The 19232-nt window shown below is 42.2% G+C and overlaps 2 protein-coding genes across 2 annotated transcripts in view; one reads left to right on the forward strand and one right to left on the reverse strand.

Moving 5' to 3' along the window:
* Positions 1-3473: 3473 nt before the first annotated feature.
* Positions 3474-4951, forward strand: CEBPD (CCAAT enhancer binding protein delta). The gene has a single exon (XM_065397659.1). It carries the CDS (start codon positions 3474-3476, stop codon positions 4413-4415), a length of 942 nt encoding a protein of 313 aa, XP_065253731.1. The 3' UTR covers positions 4416-4951.
* Positions 4952-6940: 1989 nt separating this feature from the next.
* Positions 6941-19232, reverse strand: part of SPIDR (scaffold protein involved in DNA repair) — a gene marked incomplete at its 5' end in the record, with an annotated part of 326096 nt that continues 313804 nt past the window's right edge. Inside the window, 4 exons of the mRNA XM_065397658.1 lie at positions 6941-7274; positions 9822-9875; positions 10458-10572; positions 11878-11971. Coding sequence (XP_065253730.1) covers positions 7146-7274; positions 9822-9875; positions 10458-10572; positions 11878-11971 — 392 coding nt within the window. The remainder of the gene's footprint in view (positions 7275-9821; positions 9876-10457; positions 10573-11877; positions 11972-19232) is intronic.

Consider the following 19232-nt stretch of genomic DNA (forward strand, 5'->3'; position numbering starts at 1 on the left):
GAGAACCCCGGTATAGCTTATTCCCATAAAGGAAGAAGAATAAGTTATAGCTGTATAACTGCATCCACACAAAGGGGGGTAGCCTGCTGTAACTATTTTGGTTAAAATAAACAAACATAACTGTTACAATAAGTGGTGTGCATTTTACCAGTACAAAAACTACTGTCTGTAGACCAGACCTTAGCAATGTCCTTTTAAAGTCTAGCTATGAAGAGAGAAACTAGGCAACTCATATTGAATATTAATTGCTTTAGCTAATTCTCTTAAAAAAACACGCAAACATTTTGACAAACAATTTTGTTTTCCCTTTTGTAAGCAGTCAGTGGACTATTCTTTTAAAATGTTTGGGAGATGGGAAAATTTCATATTACACATTGTATCTTTAATTATTATTACATTTATTTTGTTTCAGGTATACTTGTTCATTTATCAGTATCAACTACTGATTTTAAAATAGGAATATATTCATCAAAACTTTTTTTAATGGGCAACTGAAAGGAGTGGGGGAAGAGAAAAATTTTAGAGAGTAAAATGAAGACAGTTTAGTTAGACAGTAATCTAACACCATAAATCTACATTTACAACATTATTGCTGTCAAAAGAACATCTTGTAATGAAACGTACAGGCAAACATTGTCAGTTAAAACAGATTGTCCCAATCTGTCAGGCTGAGTTCTTGCCTTTTTAGTATCCACAGTCGTTTCTCCTAAACTAACTGAACCTCAGGAGGGCACTAGAGTGACATTCACAAAGTGAAATACTCAGGTGTATGTATGTTTATTTTATAAATATATACTGATTCCTCTTTAAAGTCTCCATTGGAAAAAGTTGTAGTTTCTACAGTCATTTACATTGCAGAGTGACTTTAGCAGTGTGCCAGGTCAAAAGGTGAAGAGTTTATCCATCAAAATGTCAAGCAAGCACTGGTATGCACTCCTCCAGACAATATGAATGACGGAGGTGGTGTTCATTTAACAAGACTAGACTGCAAACCAGGGGGAAGATTTCCTAAATTCTAATAGTGTTTTTATTAGGCTCAGAAATTTTTGGTGGTGGGGAAGCTAATAATTAGTTACATAAAGAATGTTTAATGACTATGTTTTTACAGGTTTCAGAGTGGTAGCCGTGTTAGTCTGTATCAGCAAAAAGAACGAGGAGTACTTGGGCCACCTTAGAAACTAACAAATGCTCAAATAAATTTGTTAGTCTCTAAGGTGCCACAAGTACTCCTCGATCTTTTTATGTTTTTACAGTACCTTTCACCCTGGAAGATCTCAAAATGTTTGTTTCAGAGCAAGCGGAATACTTTGTTCACTGCTGCCATCAAATTCTTTTTGGGGAGGCGGCAGCCCTTTAAAAGCCCACAGCAACAGTTCTATAAACCTGTGTGGTGATAATATCCACTTTTAGAGGTAGGTATTTAGGAAGACAAGCTTTTCTGTATGTGCCCAATCCTGCAGTGATTGCTCAAGCAAAACTCTTATTAAAGTAGATTGGGTTTTGCCCCTGAGATCATGGTATCAGACACCCCCCCACCCCCCAATGTGTTAGTGACTGTGAACTGACATATCTAGTATGGCATAAAACCCTTGTCATAAGGGCTCCTGCTGAGAATGCTGGAAGGTGTATTACTATATTGGAACCTTGGGGAAAGGATAGGGACATTTTCATTGCCCATAAATGCTTGGCTATAGAGCATACAATTCAGTTTTCAGGTCAGTTATACTTAAAAGTGTTTTTTTTTCCTTTTCTTTTTTTGTCATTTCTTCCTTGCTAGGAAACCCAGATTAACTATTTATTTGGAGTGTTATTTTATAGTGTCACCAGATGCAACCCGGTCTCACAAGGCTGTGCAGACGCTAAACATTGGCATCAAAACCACGCAAACCATTGTTGTAATTCTACAGCGTCTCCTCAAAATGAAACAGAGAAATGACTGTATTGCTAAAGCAGCACACTTTACATTTTCACTGTTTACATTATTCACGACTTACCTCTAGGAAAACACTTCTCATTAGCCTACAATGTGAGTGATTGCTTAAAGACCGTAACTAGGAACCTGGGCACCAGTGCGTTCTCTTCCGTGGCTGTGGGTGGCAGTATAACACTCCCTCTCCCCCCCCCCCTTTTTTTAAAGTGATCTACATTGTAGTCTGAGCTGACAGATACAAAAATATACACTAATCAGCCACAAGAGGGCAATGTGTACCAAGGAGGCAAATCACTTCGTGGTTTTGAATGCAGAGAAAGTATTTTCTATGGTGCTAAAATCTAGCACATGGTCAAACAAACAGCACAAGACTATCCCCCCCCCCCCCGCCCGCTTCATGCATTGTGTACGTGCCACTTAACCTATCAAAACTCCAACGTGCAGCACGGCACTGCTAGGACGTAAGTGTGAGCTAAGCGGAGCACGTTTAGAAAAGATAGCGGCTGCACAGGAGCGGAGCCTTGATATGGGGTGGGGGGAATTCATCGGCCAGGCGTAGTTTCCCGCTAAACCGTGTCTGAAGCCGATCATTGCACTACACAAACTGCGAGGTACGCACAGATTCAGGTGCAGCAGGCGAAGTACCGCTCGCCGCCGCCTCACTAGGCAACCCCCGCGTGAAGGTGAGACTCTCCTCGGCAGGCTGTAACCCAGCTCCATCCCTGGCACCCACGGGAGTCCTCGGCTCGGCGACGCTGAGCTTTGCCTCAGCCGCTCGCTTCTGGCTCTCAATTGGCGCTGCTCTTGGGCTTAACAGTTACCCTGGTCCTGCCCAGGGGGAACGTTTGCAGCCCACGTGCATTGTGCGTGTCTGTTTCAGGGCAAGTGGTTTCTCGCCCCCGCCCCCCTCCCCAGGAACCCGAGCAGCGCAAACTCCGATAAACAGGAAGGTGGGAATGAGAACAGCAAGTCCTGCCGCCTGTCCTAGGCACTGGCACCACAGGCGCGTTCCCAGCAGCAGCCAGCGGAGCTTGCACGGGCTCTGGCTCTGTGGCGGAAGCAGCCCCACCACCCCCCACTTGCTGCTGCAGCAAAGATTTACGAGGCACAGCCTAAGATCTAGGTTACGCTGCTCCCCGGCCCCCGCTGTGTCGCCCCCCGGCAGCGGCGCAGGGCAGACCCCTCCCCTCGCGCTGCACCGCCCCGGGGCCCGAGGGATTCCAGTAACACTCTCTCCCCGTCACTGGGGCAGGGGGCGGGGCCGGGGCTATATAAAAGCGGAGCAGGCGGCGGCTCCCAGGTTTAGACTTGCTGCCCCCGGTCTCGGAACAAACTCCTCGTCTGCACCGGCCTGGGCGCTCCTGGCGGACCCAGCGTGACACTCCGCCGCTTGCTTCGCGGGGAAGGCGCCGGCCAGAGTGAGCCCAGCAGCAGCCTCCAGCCCAGCCTGACAGCGGAGGGGGAACCACTCACCTGTTGCGGCGCTACCAGCCCGCGGAGCCCGAGCCCCTGTAACTCCTGTGCAGCCCCTGCCCGCTCTCCGATGAGCGCCGCCGCGCTGTACAGCCTGGACTCCCCGGCATGCTACAGGAACTGGTCCCTGGAGCCGGCCAACTTCTACGACACTAAGGCGGGCGGCGGCGGGCTGAGCCCCTCCTGCAAGCCCGGGAGCGGCGGCATGAGCGCCGAGGAGCAGGGGGGCGGCGGCGGCGGCAGCAGCACCCTGGCCGAGCTGAGCGCCGCCGCCCCGGCCATGTACGAGGACGAGAGCGCCATCGACTTCAGCTCCTACATCGACTCCATGTCGGCGGTGCCCAACCTGGAGCTGTGCAACGACGAGCTCTTCGCCGACCTCTTCAACAGCAACCACAAGGCGGAGCGGGGCGGCGACTACGGCGAGTACCTACCGCCGGCAGGCCGCGACCCCGCCAAGGACTTCGGCGGCGCCCTGCTGGGTGGCGAGCCCCGGCCGGGCTCCTCCTCCGCCCCGCGGGCCGCCCTGAAGCGGGAGCCGGACTGGAGCGACAGGGACCTCGCCTCCTCGCTGCTGCCCTCGCAGGTCGCCACCTGCGCCCAGACAATCATGAACCTGAGCGGGCAGCCCACGCCGCCCACCTCGCCCGAGCCCGCGGGCAGCAGCTCGCCGTCCAGCTGCAGCACCAGGTCCCCCTCGTCGTCGTCCTCCTGCGGGCAGGGGCAGCCGGCGGGCAAGGAGCGGAGCGGCAAGAAGTGGGTGGATAGGTTCAGCCCCGAGTACCGGCAGCGCCGGGAGCGCAACAACATCGCCGTGCGCAAGAGCCGCGACAAGGCGAAGCGCCGCAACCAGGAGATGCAGCAGAAGCTGCTGGAGCTGTCGGCCGAGAACGAGAAGCTGCACAAGAAGATCGAGCAGCTGAGCCGGGACTTGACCAGCCTCAGGCACTTCTTCAAGCAGCTGCCTGGCGCCTCCTTCCTGCAGCCCGGCTCGGGCACCGACTGCCGGTAACCCTGTGGGCAGGGACTCGAGGGACTGTGACTGCCTTATCCTACCAATACCTCAGAGACCTACACGGAGCAGCCGGCGCTGCAGAGCCAGGACTGGCCTACCTGCGGCGGGGACGGTGCCTCAGGACTGCGGAGGGGCTGCTGCTCAGCTCCCGTCGGCTCCCTAAGCGGCCTTAAGGGAGAGAGGAAGAAACATCAGTGAAATTGTGCTGGGTTTCAGTTTCTTTTGAATGTTGTAGCAAGATTGGGCTCGGCCTGGGTCTTTAACCGCCAAACTTGCAAAAAAAATTATATATAGAGAGAGAGAGAGAGGGAAAAAAGCTAAACTTTTGTGGTTTCCCCCTTAAATTATTTTTGTAACAGTCGTTTTTGTTCTTTTTCTACATTTTATTCATCTTGATGCAGCTATGGTACATTTGTAAAAATGATTCAAAAACCCTTTATACTGTAGATAGTAGGAGGAAAAAGACTGAGCATGCTCAACCTTTTATATCCATTTTTACAGCATTTCTAAGAATAAAAAAGCATTTTTAATCACTTCTGCTTCATGTCTTTGCCCTATGCTTTGGAGCCAGGGGTTGAGAGTAAATGCAACAGGTGGAGCTGTACTTCTCAGGAGTTACAACCATGCATAGTATTATTAATATGAAAATGTGATTCATCAGTAAAACCCAGAATGGAGGTGTGCTTTAAGTACAACTTTTTAAAAAGTTTAATTTTCAATACTATTATTAAATTAGGGGGAAAAAACGAATAGGCTTATTTAGTGCACTAAACATTTTAAACATCTCAAAAGAAAATGGAGGCAACACTTTGGTATTCGTTAGTAGGGTTAAAATTCATGTCTGCCAGTAAATTGGTTATAAAGTATACCTTCCTGCACAAATGTTGAGTCAGTAATTACTATTTATAACAGTTCAAGCTAACTGTATCCACCAGTAGCTGAACTCTTAACAACAAGTAGGCCATTTCCTATCATGGTTCTCAAGTAGCATAACAAACAAAACCCAAGGGAAGTTAAGTTTTGCTATTAAATTGTAAAACCTCAAGACAACAGTTAACAGCTCTAGCTGTACAATACCCCAAAATCAGGTCCAGCCATGTATATTGTTACTTGTATGAAGAGGTTTAAAGGCTATGAAGTCTGACAGAAAAAATGCATTCCTTGTGGAATGAACGGGTTATTTACATTATTGCTGCAAGTACATGAATCTTTAGTTTCGGTATGGATACATTTTAGTATTCTGAATCGTACTCCGTGAACAAACTGACCACCTTTGCTGTGCAGTTCTACTGACAGTGAGGGTCCAAGAGGCAGAACTGCCATTGAAAATAACTGCATATATTTAAGTCAATTTAGTCACCTAAATTTGTTCATAATCTGGAAGTATACTTATTAATAGCACAGCATATGTGGGGGCAGCAATGGTCTGCAGAAAACCAACCTAATGCTGTAAACACTATTAGGGTGTAGTGCTTACTTGCAGAAAATAGTTCCATAGATTTCAGTGGGACTATTCACAGCAGTAAGTATTACACCTGGTATTATCTGATGGACTAGGCCCAGTGTTTGTAGCTTTTTCTTAAGGTAAAATGGCTAAGGAAGAAAAGGTCTTTTTTGACTCAAAGGCTTGGTTATTTATTAGTGCTCAAAAGAGTGCCTAAAAGTCATTCCATTATCTATAATGACCCCAGAAATGACTAGTAGGAGACAGATTTACAGTTATTTGTCTATTCAATAGTCACAAATCAGGCAGCAAAATCTTTTCAGCATGCAAAACTAGTTACCGTATAACTCTGGTCTATTGTTTTTTCACTAAGTGCAGACAATCTGCTCTGTGCTGTACAGGACAAAGAAAAAAATCAGTTGGTGCCTTAACCTTACAGTGTAGTCTTATATTAAAGTTCAGTTATGAACACAAAAGAAGACGGAGATAAAAACATCTCAGATAGATTAAGGTTAGAACCATATCACCCTATCTACGTGCAGCTATCAGTACAATTATACCACTCCTGAACCAGTTTGTTCTTTACTCTTTATACACATTATACTATATAATGAAACAATCTCATGGTAAGTTAGATGCCACAGTATTTCTATATTTAGACTATGACTAACTATAAAACATTAGTTGAATATACCTTTGACACCATTTATCACATCTGAAAGATAACGAGGCTCATTCAAATCTGTATTTGTGATATTTATTGCAGTGTGGTAATAACGTTACAGTTAAGTATCAATGGTGTGCAGTGTATAATGCTTCTGGAAATTATTAAAACAGATGACTTACTTAAGGTCCACCATTCATGCTAAAACCCTTACTCAAAAAAATAACATTTAAAAAGTTATTCTTTTGATACACACACAATTAAAATATTCATAACACCCATTATAAAAATATCACCAAAAACACGCTTTACAAACATTGAAACCTCTAGAACAAGTTGTTTTACATTCATGAACATTTACTCCAACAGAATAATCTCAAGAACTATACTCTTAAATTCTGGACTGACCAAAAGCACAATATAAACATTCAGACAAAAAAGTTTTTTTTTTTACATACTTAGTTTTTTTAAGTTTAGCAATAATATATTTTCTAAATCACAGTTTTAATAAACTATCTCACTACTTATCATGCTTGCATTATACATTATCTGTGGGCATAGTTATCAAATAACCACATTACAAAGTCCATAGATATTATAGTAGCTGACAGCATTCAGGTTAGTTTCTTCCTGCTTCCAGAAGGACAATTTCCTCCAATCCAGCACAGCTAGGATGGTTGGTTACAGACTGGACATAGCAGTTTAATAACCCCACCTCCTTTCCCAGCACACTCTTCACCTCATAACTCTGTAGTGATAAAGGCATGTTGATTAAACAAACAGTACTGTACGTTCTGTTCTAGGCAGCACACAACTCAAAGATAGTGTAAGGTCCTCTTCCAGTGTACAACGTTTTTACTGCTCAAAAAGGAAGCTAAACAAAATAAGATTGTGAAATGCTGCTACAAAGAACGTACTTAGTCTGATAAACTAATTAGATTTTCAATAATTTTAGAAATAAAACATCTCCCAGCAGTCACAATTAGAATGGATCTCACTGTCAGGCTCTTAAAACGGCAGTAGGTATAATGGCTACTGCAATTGAGCACCCAGTCCATGAAAGCATAGCCAACTGCTTCTTTATACAGCTTTCTTGGACACCCAAGGATTCTGCATGTGATAGGGCAGTGCGTGTGTGTGTGCACGGTCTGTAAGAAGGTAACCAAAGAAAAAAATCCCATTAGAAACTAAACATTAAAAAAAAAAAAACTTTATACCTGTTCCTGTACTGCCCTACATATAGTTATAATAATTGGCATTTATATAGCTCTTTATGTTTAAGGATCACAATATAGCTTAATACTAATTGTGCCTCAACATTTCTGTGGGGTAAGTACTATTATATTCATTTTATAGTGTGGTACACGAAGATATAACAGTTAGGTGATTTGTCCAAGGTTACACAAAAAGATGGTAGACCCAGGATTAGAAAACAGGACTAGTGGCTCTTCGGACCATGCTTGAAAAAACATTTTTATTTGAAGCCCACACTAACTCTGGCAAAAATTACAATTTGGAGTGATATTTCTCATGCTTAGTCTTTCCCTAAATGTGCTTTCTTTTTAAAATAACGTGGCAGTTTGAATTAGTGGAGTATGGAGAAAAAAAGTTATCACTGGATTTCAGCCAGAAAAAAAAAACCCTCCAAATTGCAAGTTTTCAGATGTAATCTTTATGGATAACTGGTAAATATTCTTAAGACTTAAAGCATGAAAATGAGTTTGTTTGGGTTTTGTTTGTTTTACTTAAGTTACCCAACTAACTCAAAAAACTAAATTATTTTGTTATACTTTCCAAACAAAAAATAGCTAATGGAAAGAAGCTTGTGTCAAATGACATTTGAATAGACTTTAAAATAGAGTGTGCAAGTACTCTATCAAACACTGGCTTTGTATTCAAGAGTTGCAGGAAGATTATTACTCATTTTAAAAACGGTCTTCTATAAACCATAAGTCTATTAGCTTACATGTACTATCTACAATATAAAAGAGCAAGAAACAATTCACTGCAAAATAATTTTAAGAAAAACTTTCAACTTAAAATAGTCCTTATAGATCAAATTAATACAGTGTATTGTGTAAGTAACAACTAAACATACTACATAAAACACAAAGACAAGCAAATAGGGCTATACTGATGATATCTCAGACCAAGAGAGTAGCCACTTGATGACTATGTCTTATAGCTCATGGTTGCTTGTGTTTCATGTATCTGTGGTTTGATTTATTCAGGTTCCAATAAAACACAATTTATTATATATTTTACAGGTTTCTTTAGTGCTACTTCCTATGACGAAACTTCAGTGGCAGTTACTTGAGAGCAATTGGGTCTAGGTGTTAGAGGAAAGAACTAGCGGGCCAGGACTCTTGTTATTTTTGACACTGACTTGCACTAAGTGCCCATCTGTAAATAGGTGTACTAATACTTTTCTGTCAGGGTGTAGTGCAGGGGTGGGCAAACTATGGCCCGGGGGCCGCATCTGGCCCTCCAGATGTTTTAATCTGGCCCTCAAGATTCCGCCAGGGAGCAGGTCCAGGGCTTGCCCCGCTCTGGCCCTCCAGCTGGGGAGCAGGGTTGTGGGCTTGCCCCACTCCGTGCGGCTCCCAGAAGCAGCGGCATGTCTCCGCTCTGGCTCCCATGTGTAGGGGCAGCCAGGGGGCTCCGCAAGCTGCCCCCGTCCCAAGTGCTGCCTCCGCAGCTCCCATTGGCCAGGAACTGCTAATGGGAGCTGCAGGGGTGGCGCCTGTGGACAGGGCAGCGTGCAGAGCCGCCTGGCCATGCCTCCGCATAGGAGCCGGAGGTGGGACATGCTGCTGCTTCTAGAAGCTGCTTGAGGTAAGCGCTACTTGGAGCCTGCACCCCTGCCCCGCACCCCAACCCCCTGCCCCAGCCCTGATCCCCCTCCCACCCTCTGAACCCCTCGTTCCCAGCCCAGAGCACCCTGATCCCATTTCTGGCCCACCCCAGAGTCCCCAACCGGAGCCCTCATCCCCTCCCACACTCCAACCCCTAATTCTGTGAGCATTCATGGCCCACCATACAATTTCCATACCCAGATGTGGCCTTCGGGCCAAAAAGTTTGCCCACCCCTGGTGTAGTGAGACTATTTTTTCCTAAGCATTCCCAGATTCCCAAATGAAAGATGCTATATAGAGCACAGTATTCTTAGCATGTTTTGCTCCAGTGTCTTCACATACAGCTCAGAATATCTACTATCCACTTTGGAACTCTGCCTCTAAACTAAACTTCAGGAAGTTTCACTTTCTTTCTTTATCTTAATTTTATGTATACCTACCCCATCCTCACTGGATGATGACATCAGGACAGAAGAAATTGTTTTTTGTAACAGCTGCAGTAAGAAAGTGAAAGGACAAGACAAGACAAAAATCACATTTATGTATAACATTCACTTTGCATGTTAAAAATGAAAATTAATATCTTGAGCCTAGAACGGTCTGTCCTACGTTTTACCACACAGTTGACTGACAAAACCAAAAGACCTAAAGGTAATACTGAAAAAACTTCAGGATGCGAGTCAAAACACCCATATTTCCTTTAAGCTGTGGCCTCTCAGTTGGCTCATTGAAGAAAACATATCCACGGCTCATAACTTCCTAAGGGCCCAATTCAGCCAAGTTCTTCAATGGGAGTTGATGATGCTCAGCACCTTGCAAGAAGTGCTCAGCATTTTGTGGGATGAAGCTCTAAGAGTGAACTCAAGGGGTGTTTTACCTGAGTAAGGACTGCAGGATTAGACCCTTAATCTTCATTTCAGTACCACATTCATTTTAGGATTTTCTTTTTGTTGTATTAATAAAGTTATTTTTCTTCAATCGGGCTGCACAGAAAATTGTGTCTCAGAGCACCTGATATCAACACACCTGCCCTAAATATACTGGATACAATTAGCACTTTTATTATCTACACTCACCTTTACTTTTACTGTACAATGAGGTCGGGATGGACAATGCAGAAAGACTTCCAGTTGCATTTTGAGAACTGGTAAAATTACCGTTTGGGAGCATAGGCTGCAGTAATATGATCCCCTGAAACATATGTGAACAAATAGTGATGGAAGAGACATATGAAAGACAAGCATCAGTCAACAGATCAGAGGGCAAATAAGTGAATGATGTACTGATTTTGGCCCTGATTCAGCGAAGTGCTCAAGCAGCTGCTTAACTTTCACTACATGCTTAAGTCTCATTGACTTATCACATGAATAAAATTAAGCACATGGTTAAATGCTTTGCTGAATTGGGGTTTTATGGAATACATTTACATTACATTATTAGCTAAACAACAGCAAAATTTCCTTCAAACGAGAGGGTCTGATTCATTGGAAAACACACACACAGAGGCACTACTAATTAGATATACTTAACCTACCAAAATATAGGTCAATCTTTGTATTTTTGGCTTGCGGTTTTTCAGGGGAAATTATGTACAACACAGAATACAGTGTATTTTTTTTTTTTAATTTTTGTTGTAAATATTCCTTTATCCCTTTAACTGTAAATTACCAGAATCTGGAATCAAAATCACTCTATCCCTCTTTATGTATCTTATGTCACTAGAAGACATCCTTTTTTCTTCCCTTTACACTATGCCTACAGCATTATTGTCTTGTGGTGTCATCCCATCAAGGGATCTCAAACTATGCAAGATGAGACTAGGTAAGTATTTAGATGGGAGCCTTCTGAAGAACATTCTGTTGGGAAGTAGCATTGGTAATTCAGCTGGTAGAATTCGGAGTGGGAGGTAGCATTTGTAATTTAATTGGTAGAGTTCTTCCTGAGCCAGTACTGAACCAATGTCCCAGGATGCAGTTGCCCCAGTGCCCCTTTCAAGCTAACAGATAGCATTTGTTTTGAGCCCTAAAAGGTTCTGAGAAATCAGACTTTACAGCTGTGATCTATTTGTAGAAAAGGGTCATTTTTAGAAGGGTTATAAACTTAACAGGCCTGATTCTCCTCTCATTTACATTAATGTAATAGGAGGAATAATACAGAAGTTAACTAATACATACCAGTAAAAAGTGAGAGAAGTACTATATCAGTACTAGTTTGAGGTAACCTACAAAAATATATCATAGCAAACTCATGCCATTTTGATTCTACTTGTGTCTTCCGTAATAGGTGAATCTTACCCTTACTGGTTGTGTCATTCCATCAGCAATAAAAATCCTGCAGTTTTGTCCCTCTCCCTCCCAACCCTCGCCCTGTGTAGCTGTTGGGGGAGAATACAGGCATAGACAACACAAAAGGAATGAGTGTACCACATATGGCTCTTAAGGCTGCATCTGCACACCAAAAAAGCCTTGGTACACTGAACACCACACTGATTCTTACCTATCCTGTGGATGATGCTGCAATTTTCCATTGCCACATCTGTTACATGTGGGCCAAGAGAAGGCAGTGCTCTCGTTAACTCCAGAGATGGTGCCTAAACAAAAATGAAATTCTTACAAAAGTATAATATATGTTGGTGAATACAACTACCCAGGGAGGGAGTTCTCCAGGTGAAGGAGGAGAGACTACATGACCCCTGGGTGAGCTTGTTGTCTTTGTCAGTGTGCTTGCTGCTTGACTGAAGTATATAGTGTGGTCTGTTTGTTTGGGGTGCCATGTGCTGAGCCCAGCAGCCTGCTAGGCAAGGCTGAGAACTTCTTAACAAGGATATGATCCCTAAGCCCTTTAACACCCTTAACCCTTAACTCAGTAAGAAAAGGGGCTTAAAAAGCCAGCTCCTAAGTGATCAGAAGAGCTAGCGAAAAAGGAGCCGCTAATGGGAGTTTTTTGAGGGAGTAGGAGAGCTAGATACACCTGATTAACATTCTCTAAACTTAGGGCAATAAATACCACCACCACCCCCAAAAAGAGACAGACAAAACCCAACAAAAATCTGCAGGAGTAAAAAGAATGCAGGCAAATTCCAGCAGCAGAGTGGGGGCTATCCAGTTTATTACATTGAATGCAGCATGTATGATTACCTGCCTTGGGGGCAGGTGGCAAATGTGTGCAGAGGTGCTGGGGGTGGCTGCCACACCCCCTAGCTTGAAGTGGTTTCCATCATATATAGGGTTTACAGTTTGGGTCAATGGCTCTCAGCACCCCCACTGTACAAATTGTTCCAGCATTCCTGTATGTGTGCATACACTGCAAGGAGCTCATGGCCCTCAGAGACCAAGTACAGGCTCTGGAGACCAGAGTGGCTCAACTGGAGGAGCGAAGGGAGACAGAAAGGTACATAGATAAGACTTTCCGGGCATAGTAGAGCGGTCCCACTGACAGCCTCTGTGCTGTTGAGGAGGATTGAAGTCTCAGGGAAGAAGAACATCAAAGTAGAGCAGAGGGAAATGATCCCATAGTTGGGACCCTTCCCCAAGACGATGGCATGGTCTCCCCTCCCATTGAGGATACCTCTCCGGGGGAGGGAATCCCAGTTATTACAAAAAAACAGGTAACAGTGATGAGAGTTGATCATTAGAAATACAGAAAGCTGGGTTTGTGATGACCAGGAGAACCGCATGGTACGTTGCTTGCTGAGTGTGAAGGTTGTGGATCTCTCAAGACATCTAGACAGGCTTATATGTGCAGTGTTGGGGGAGAAGCGGGTGGTCATGGTACATGTAGATATCATGTAGGGAAAGGTAGGAGAGAGGTCCTGGAGGCCAAATTGAAGCTGCTAGGTTAGAGATTGAACCAGGACCTGGACTTCAGTTCTCTGAAATGCTTCCAGTTCTATGCAAAGGGCCATATAGACAAGCAGAAGTGCAGGGTCTCAATTCAGGGATGAGATGATGGTATAAGGAGGAGGAGTTTAGGTTTATTAGGAACTGGGAAACCTTTTGGCAAAGCAAGAGTCTAAACAGGAAGGATGGGCTCCACTTAAACCAAAATGGTATCAGATTGCTGGCATGTAAAATTAAAAAAGTTGTAGAGCAGTTTTTAAACTAAGGGCTGGGGGAAAGCTGACAGGTGTGGAGGAGCACACGGTTCAGATAGAGACATCCCTTAGGGAAGGATCCATTAATAGGGATTCTCTATATCTTAGTAAGGAGGAGAGGATGAAAGTTGGTAAAGTACAGGTAGGAAATGAAGAGAAATGAAAGAAGTGTCCCATTCAATTACATCACATAATGGCAGATAGCTAAAAGTGACAAATTTTATAAATGCTTGTATACAAATGCTAGCAGTCTAAATACTCAGATGGGTGAAACTGAATGCCTGATATTAAATGAGAATACTGATATAATAGGCATCTTGGAAACTTGGTGGAACGATGATAATTAATGGGTAATGCCAGGGTACAAAGTATATAAGAATGACAGAGTAGGCCATGCTGGTGGGGGAGTGGCATTATACATGAAAGAAAGCAGAGTCAAATGTAGTAAAAATCGTAAATGAATCAAACTGTACCACCGAATCTCTATGGATAGAAATTCCATGCTTGAATAATAATATAGCAGTAGGAATATACTGCTGACCATCTGATCAGGATGGTGATGGTGACTGTGAAATACGCTGGGAAATTAGAGAGGCTATAAAAATAGAAAACTCAATAATGGGGGATTTCAACTATCCTCATATTGATTGGTACATGTTAGCTTGGGATGAGAAGCAGAGATAAAGTTTCTTGACATCATAAATTACTACTTCTTAGAGCAGCTAGTCCTGGAACCCAAAAGAGGAGAGGCAATTCTTGATTTAGTCCTAAGTGGAGCACAGGATATCTGATCCAAGGGGTGAATATAGCTGAACTGCTTGGTAATAGTAACTATAGTTAAATTTAACATCCTTGTGGGTGAAGGGACACCACCGAAGCCACCACAGTAGCATTTAACTTCAGAAAGGGGAACTACACAAAAATGAGGAAGCTGGTTAAACAGAAATTAAAAGGTACAGTCACAAAAGTGAAATGCCTGCAAGCTGCATGGAAACATTTTAAAAACGTGGCTTAAATAATAGTGGCTCAAATTAAATGTATACTCCAAATTACAAAACATAGTAAGAGGACCAACATAGTGCCACCATGGCTAAACAACAATGTAAAAGAAGTGGTTAGAGGCAAAAAGGCATCCTTGAAAACCTAGAAGTTAGATTCTACCAAGGAAAATAGAAAGGTGCATAAACTCTGGCAAGTCAAGTGTAAAAGTATAAATTGGCAGGCCAAAAAAAGAATTTGAAGAGCAACTAGCCAAATACTCAAAAACTAACTGCAAAATAAAATGTAAGTACATCAGAAGCAAGATCAGTGGGGCACTGGACGATTGAGGTGCTAAAGGAGCACTCAAGTAAGAAAAGGCATATTCTTTGCATAAATCTTCACTGCGGAGGATGTGAGGGAGATTCCCACACTCGAGCCATTCTTTTTAGGTGACAAATCTGAGGAACTGTCCCAGATTGAGGTGTCATTAGAGGAGGTTTTGGAACAAATTGATAAATTAAACAGTAATAAATCACCAGGACCAGGACCAAGAATTCTGAAGCATCACTCAACTATGAAATTGCAGAACTACTAACAGTCGTATGTGAACTATCATTTAAATCACCTTCTGTACCAGTTGACTGGCGGATAGCTAAAGTGACATCAATTTTTTAAAAAGACTCCAGAGGCAATCCTGGCAAATACAGGCTGGTAAGACTAACTTCAGTACCACGCAAATTGGTTAAAACTATAGTAAAGAACAGAATTATCAGACACATGAATGAACAAATTTGTTAAGAGTCAACATGGCTTTTGTAAAAGAAAATCATGTCTCACCAATCTATTAGAATTCTTTGAGGGGTTCAACAAACACGTGGACAAGGGTGATCCAATAGATATAGTGTAGTTGGACTTTCAGAAAGCTTCTAGCAAACAGAGACTAGGGACACCATCCCTGCCCATCCTGGCTAATAGAAGCTGGGAGTGGACGACAGGGGATGAATTACTCAATGACTGCCTGTTCTGTTCATTCCCTCTGACGCACTTGGCAGTGGCCGCTGTCTGAAGACAAGATACTGGGTTTTATGAACCATTGGTTTAACTTAGTAAAGGCATTCTTAGGTTCTCATTACTTCATTGTAGGAATTTAGCTTGATCTTTTCACTCTTTTCAGTTTAATAATTCCTCTTCTTTCTGTGCTGATAAATATCTGACAGCAGGCAATGGCTTTCCAATCATCAACAAAGTGGGCAAATGAAGAAAAAATATCTGACAATACAAATATGAATCCTTCATTTTAATGTCAGGGTGCAGCAGAACTTCAAATACTTCAAAAAAGTATGTAAATCTCCATTTCTTCCATTTAAATCTAAAGCTCCAAACAGATTTATTTTTACCCTTTGCTGTTTCCATGGCAGAGAAGAATGATTGCTTAGTACTCTAGACCAGAAAATTTCATACTAATATTTAGGAAATGCTAGGTAATCAGAAGATAGAGGCTGCTTTTTAAAACAGCTGAATAGGTTGAATTCTATAAATAACGGAGTTACACTTGATTTACACTGATGTAACAGATTAACATCTGGCCCATAAAATTAACTGTTTGATCAGGGAGAGAATGCTAGATATATTCTGGATCATTATTAATGCACTCCCCAGTAATGATAATATGGGAAGCCATTAAGGAGATTTAGAATAATGATAATATGCTGAGATGACCAGTTAGAATTATGAGTGCACCATTCTGTGTCCATAAACATTTCTGAATGGCACGATCTGGGACAACTGCAAGTGACAAATTACATTAAATCAACCCATAGCTGATATGGCAAAGGCACTGACTAGTAATTCCATATCTTTTTGAGCAAAAGTCTCTCAATTTTACAATACAGCCAATACAATAAAAATAAAATCCCAGAAAAGACAAGGAGGTGGCTGATGGCCATGTGGCAACACATTTACTTTCCCATTATAAAAACATTACTGAGAGGGACAGGCAGGAAGGAGGGGTAGATACACTGCATGCCATTAGGACAAACCAACAAAACTTTGATTTTCAGTTTCATGAAATTTGAAGAAATCCAAGAGCTGACATCAAGAAGACAATCATTGAATTCTGAAGCAGAAATTATGTGGCTTGAACAAATGGCTCAAAAGACCTGACAGTTAAGTATATAAGCAAAGAAAACACAGACTTCTGATAAAAAGTGATTTTCAAGGGCAGTGTACATTTGCTGAAGAGCAATCTGTAACATGTAAGCAGAGACCATCAGGCATGACACAGCATGAAGTAAGTGGATAACTTTTTCATTCATTTTCTTTTGTTTTTGTGATGAAAATTAATATTTATAATGCATGGGGGGGGGGGATGTGCAAGATGTATTTAATTAGAATTTGTTATTACAAGATTTTTACACAACCTGCCACAGTATATTAGTGCCTCTTTTCTGAATGGAGGAAGGATAGTCATCCATTTTTTAAGTACATCTCTGCCCTCACTTCTTCCACCAGAACTTTTTTGAAGTTATTTTTAAACTGTCCTTATTTTGGTAGATCAATTTCTTCTACCTCAGCCGTCTGATTTATTTTAATCTTTTGTATAGTATTCCAGATACTTTGTTTAGCACCAGCACTATGTAATCCAAGTAATTAGAGAGAAAAATGGATACAAATTTTATTGACTAGATTACCCGAAGTGTTGAAATTCACTCTTACTTGGATGAAGAGGTGAACTCCCCAGTGAAACCATCAAAGATGATAGCAAAAGGTGAGTACCAACCCAAGTGAAAGCAGTGGCAGACACACTAATCAGGTGACAATCACACGTGTCCCACAATATAAAATGGTATGCAGAATCTAAACAGGTTTAAATGCTGTATAGAATTACCAAGTCCATAGTTTTTCCTCAACTTCAAGGAGTTTTAGACTCTGGCCCTGAGATCTCTCTTTTTAAGGACCCATCAGTAGTTGTAATTTGACTTTTAGACATGTCTTATATTTCTTTGGTGTGCTGCTGTCATCAGCATGAAGGGACTGAGAATGGCCTATCTGGGCTGCATCTGGAAAATTGGACACTGGTCACTAATGGGAATGAGAGCTGGTGGCTAAAGAAAGTGTGCTGACTGAAAGCTCCAAAATCAATAGCTGTGAAGTTTTCTTCAGCTTGTCACATTGATTAATGAGTGGGTAGAATGTCTGGTCAATTGACAATATTTAGGAACAGGCAGGGTGGTGATTATCATCATTTGAGCAATTTATCAGTACAACTGGAAACAGTGCCTCTTGGAGTGGGGCTTAAATATGAAGACATCAAGTGTCAAAATCAGAATATCATATCTGAATCATTCACTGAAAAAAAATACTGTTAAACAGTTAATCCTCCCACAAAGCATATGTGGTACGAACTACTAGAACTCTCTCATATGAACAGTTGGACCTCATAAGAAATATTAATAATCTTATGCTGTTATCAAATACAAATGGAGAAGCTGCAAGCATTTCAGGAAAGATACACCTCCTTTGTTAATCATTTCACCAAATAAATTTGTTACTACAAGAACAGCCGTGCTACACAATCCTCTACTATTCTTCCACTAGAAAGATTCAAAGAGGAAGTAGCCAAACAAACTACAAAGCAGTGAAAATCCATTTTAAATACTGTAAACTATTAGTTACTATGTGAAAATACAAAGAAGAGAGATTATCTACAGACAGAGAAAGCTCTGCCTATAATAGGAGAAGATATTTTACATTCTGCATTAGAACAAAAGGACCCAGGAGAATATTAATAAAATAACAGTTACCCTAAGTGAAAGTAACAGTAAAATCAAATGGGGCGAACGCCAGAGGAAGTTCCATAAAACACATCTGCCCAGATCACCAGCAGCACAACTCCGTCTCCAATTTCTTCTGTAACCCTTCCTTCACAACTAAAGGAAGAGCAGGGGCTGAGGGGTTTTTGTGTGTACCTTTAGCATTAAAAATAGCTCTTCATTTTTACAATTATGTGCTTTAACTTGCACAGGAACATGAAGGTGGATTTTTTCTCCTCTAGATGTTGAAAGGTGTGCGGGAGGAGGTATCTTGCATTGATCTCACTACATAAAGAGTGGTGCAGACTGACATGGAGAAGGAATAGCTTCTCATACTTGGTCTGTTTAAATGTAACAGCAGATGAGTAAATATTCTTAGCATAAATTTTAGTGTGGTTGAAATAAAAAAGCAGTATTTCAAACATGTTGATTGAAATACCATTAAAATAGCTGCTAATATTGATCTAAGACATTAGAACTCACCAGGGCTCAGAATAAGTCCCCTATAGGTTTTAGTTGTTCTTCATTATGCAATGCAAGAAATCAAGATTTTTCAATGCAATATACTCATAATAGTGGCGGAGATTCTAGCCCATTGGGCGTTATCACAACAACAGAATGGGTATTTTTGGTAACAACACCAGCTTTTAACTATATGGATCTGTGTCTGTAAGGATTCAGTACTACCCCTTGTCACCATTGCTAATATTCTATAAATCACTTGAAGTGTGTTAGCAAGTATTTGATGGGTGCAAACTCCAGGGGAGGTAAAGAGTTGTCTAGGACATAAATAGGAATGATTAAGGCTGCGAGTCTTTCACAGAGGTCACGGACTTCACAGATTCCATGACTTTCTGGGACCTCTGGGACTTCTGAAGTGGTAGGTGCAGCTGATCCCAGGGCCGCCCAAGCAGCAAGGTCGGCCCAGGGCCAGCCACACTGGCTGCTGCTCGGGCAACCCCAGG

The sequence above is a fragment of the Emys orbicularis genome, chromosome 2 (assembly GCF_028017835.1).
Source record: "Emys orbicularis isolate rEmyOrb1 chromosome 2, rEmyOrb1.hap1, whole genome shotgun sequence".
Taxonomy (NCBI): Eukaryota; Metazoa; Chordata; order Testudines; family Emydidae; genus Emys; species Emys orbicularis.

Coding starts and splice junctions, on each gene's coding strand:
- CEBPD (XM_065397659.1), top strand. CDS start 3,474: ATGAGCGCCGCCGCGCTGTACAGCCTGGACTCCCCGGCATGCTACAGG.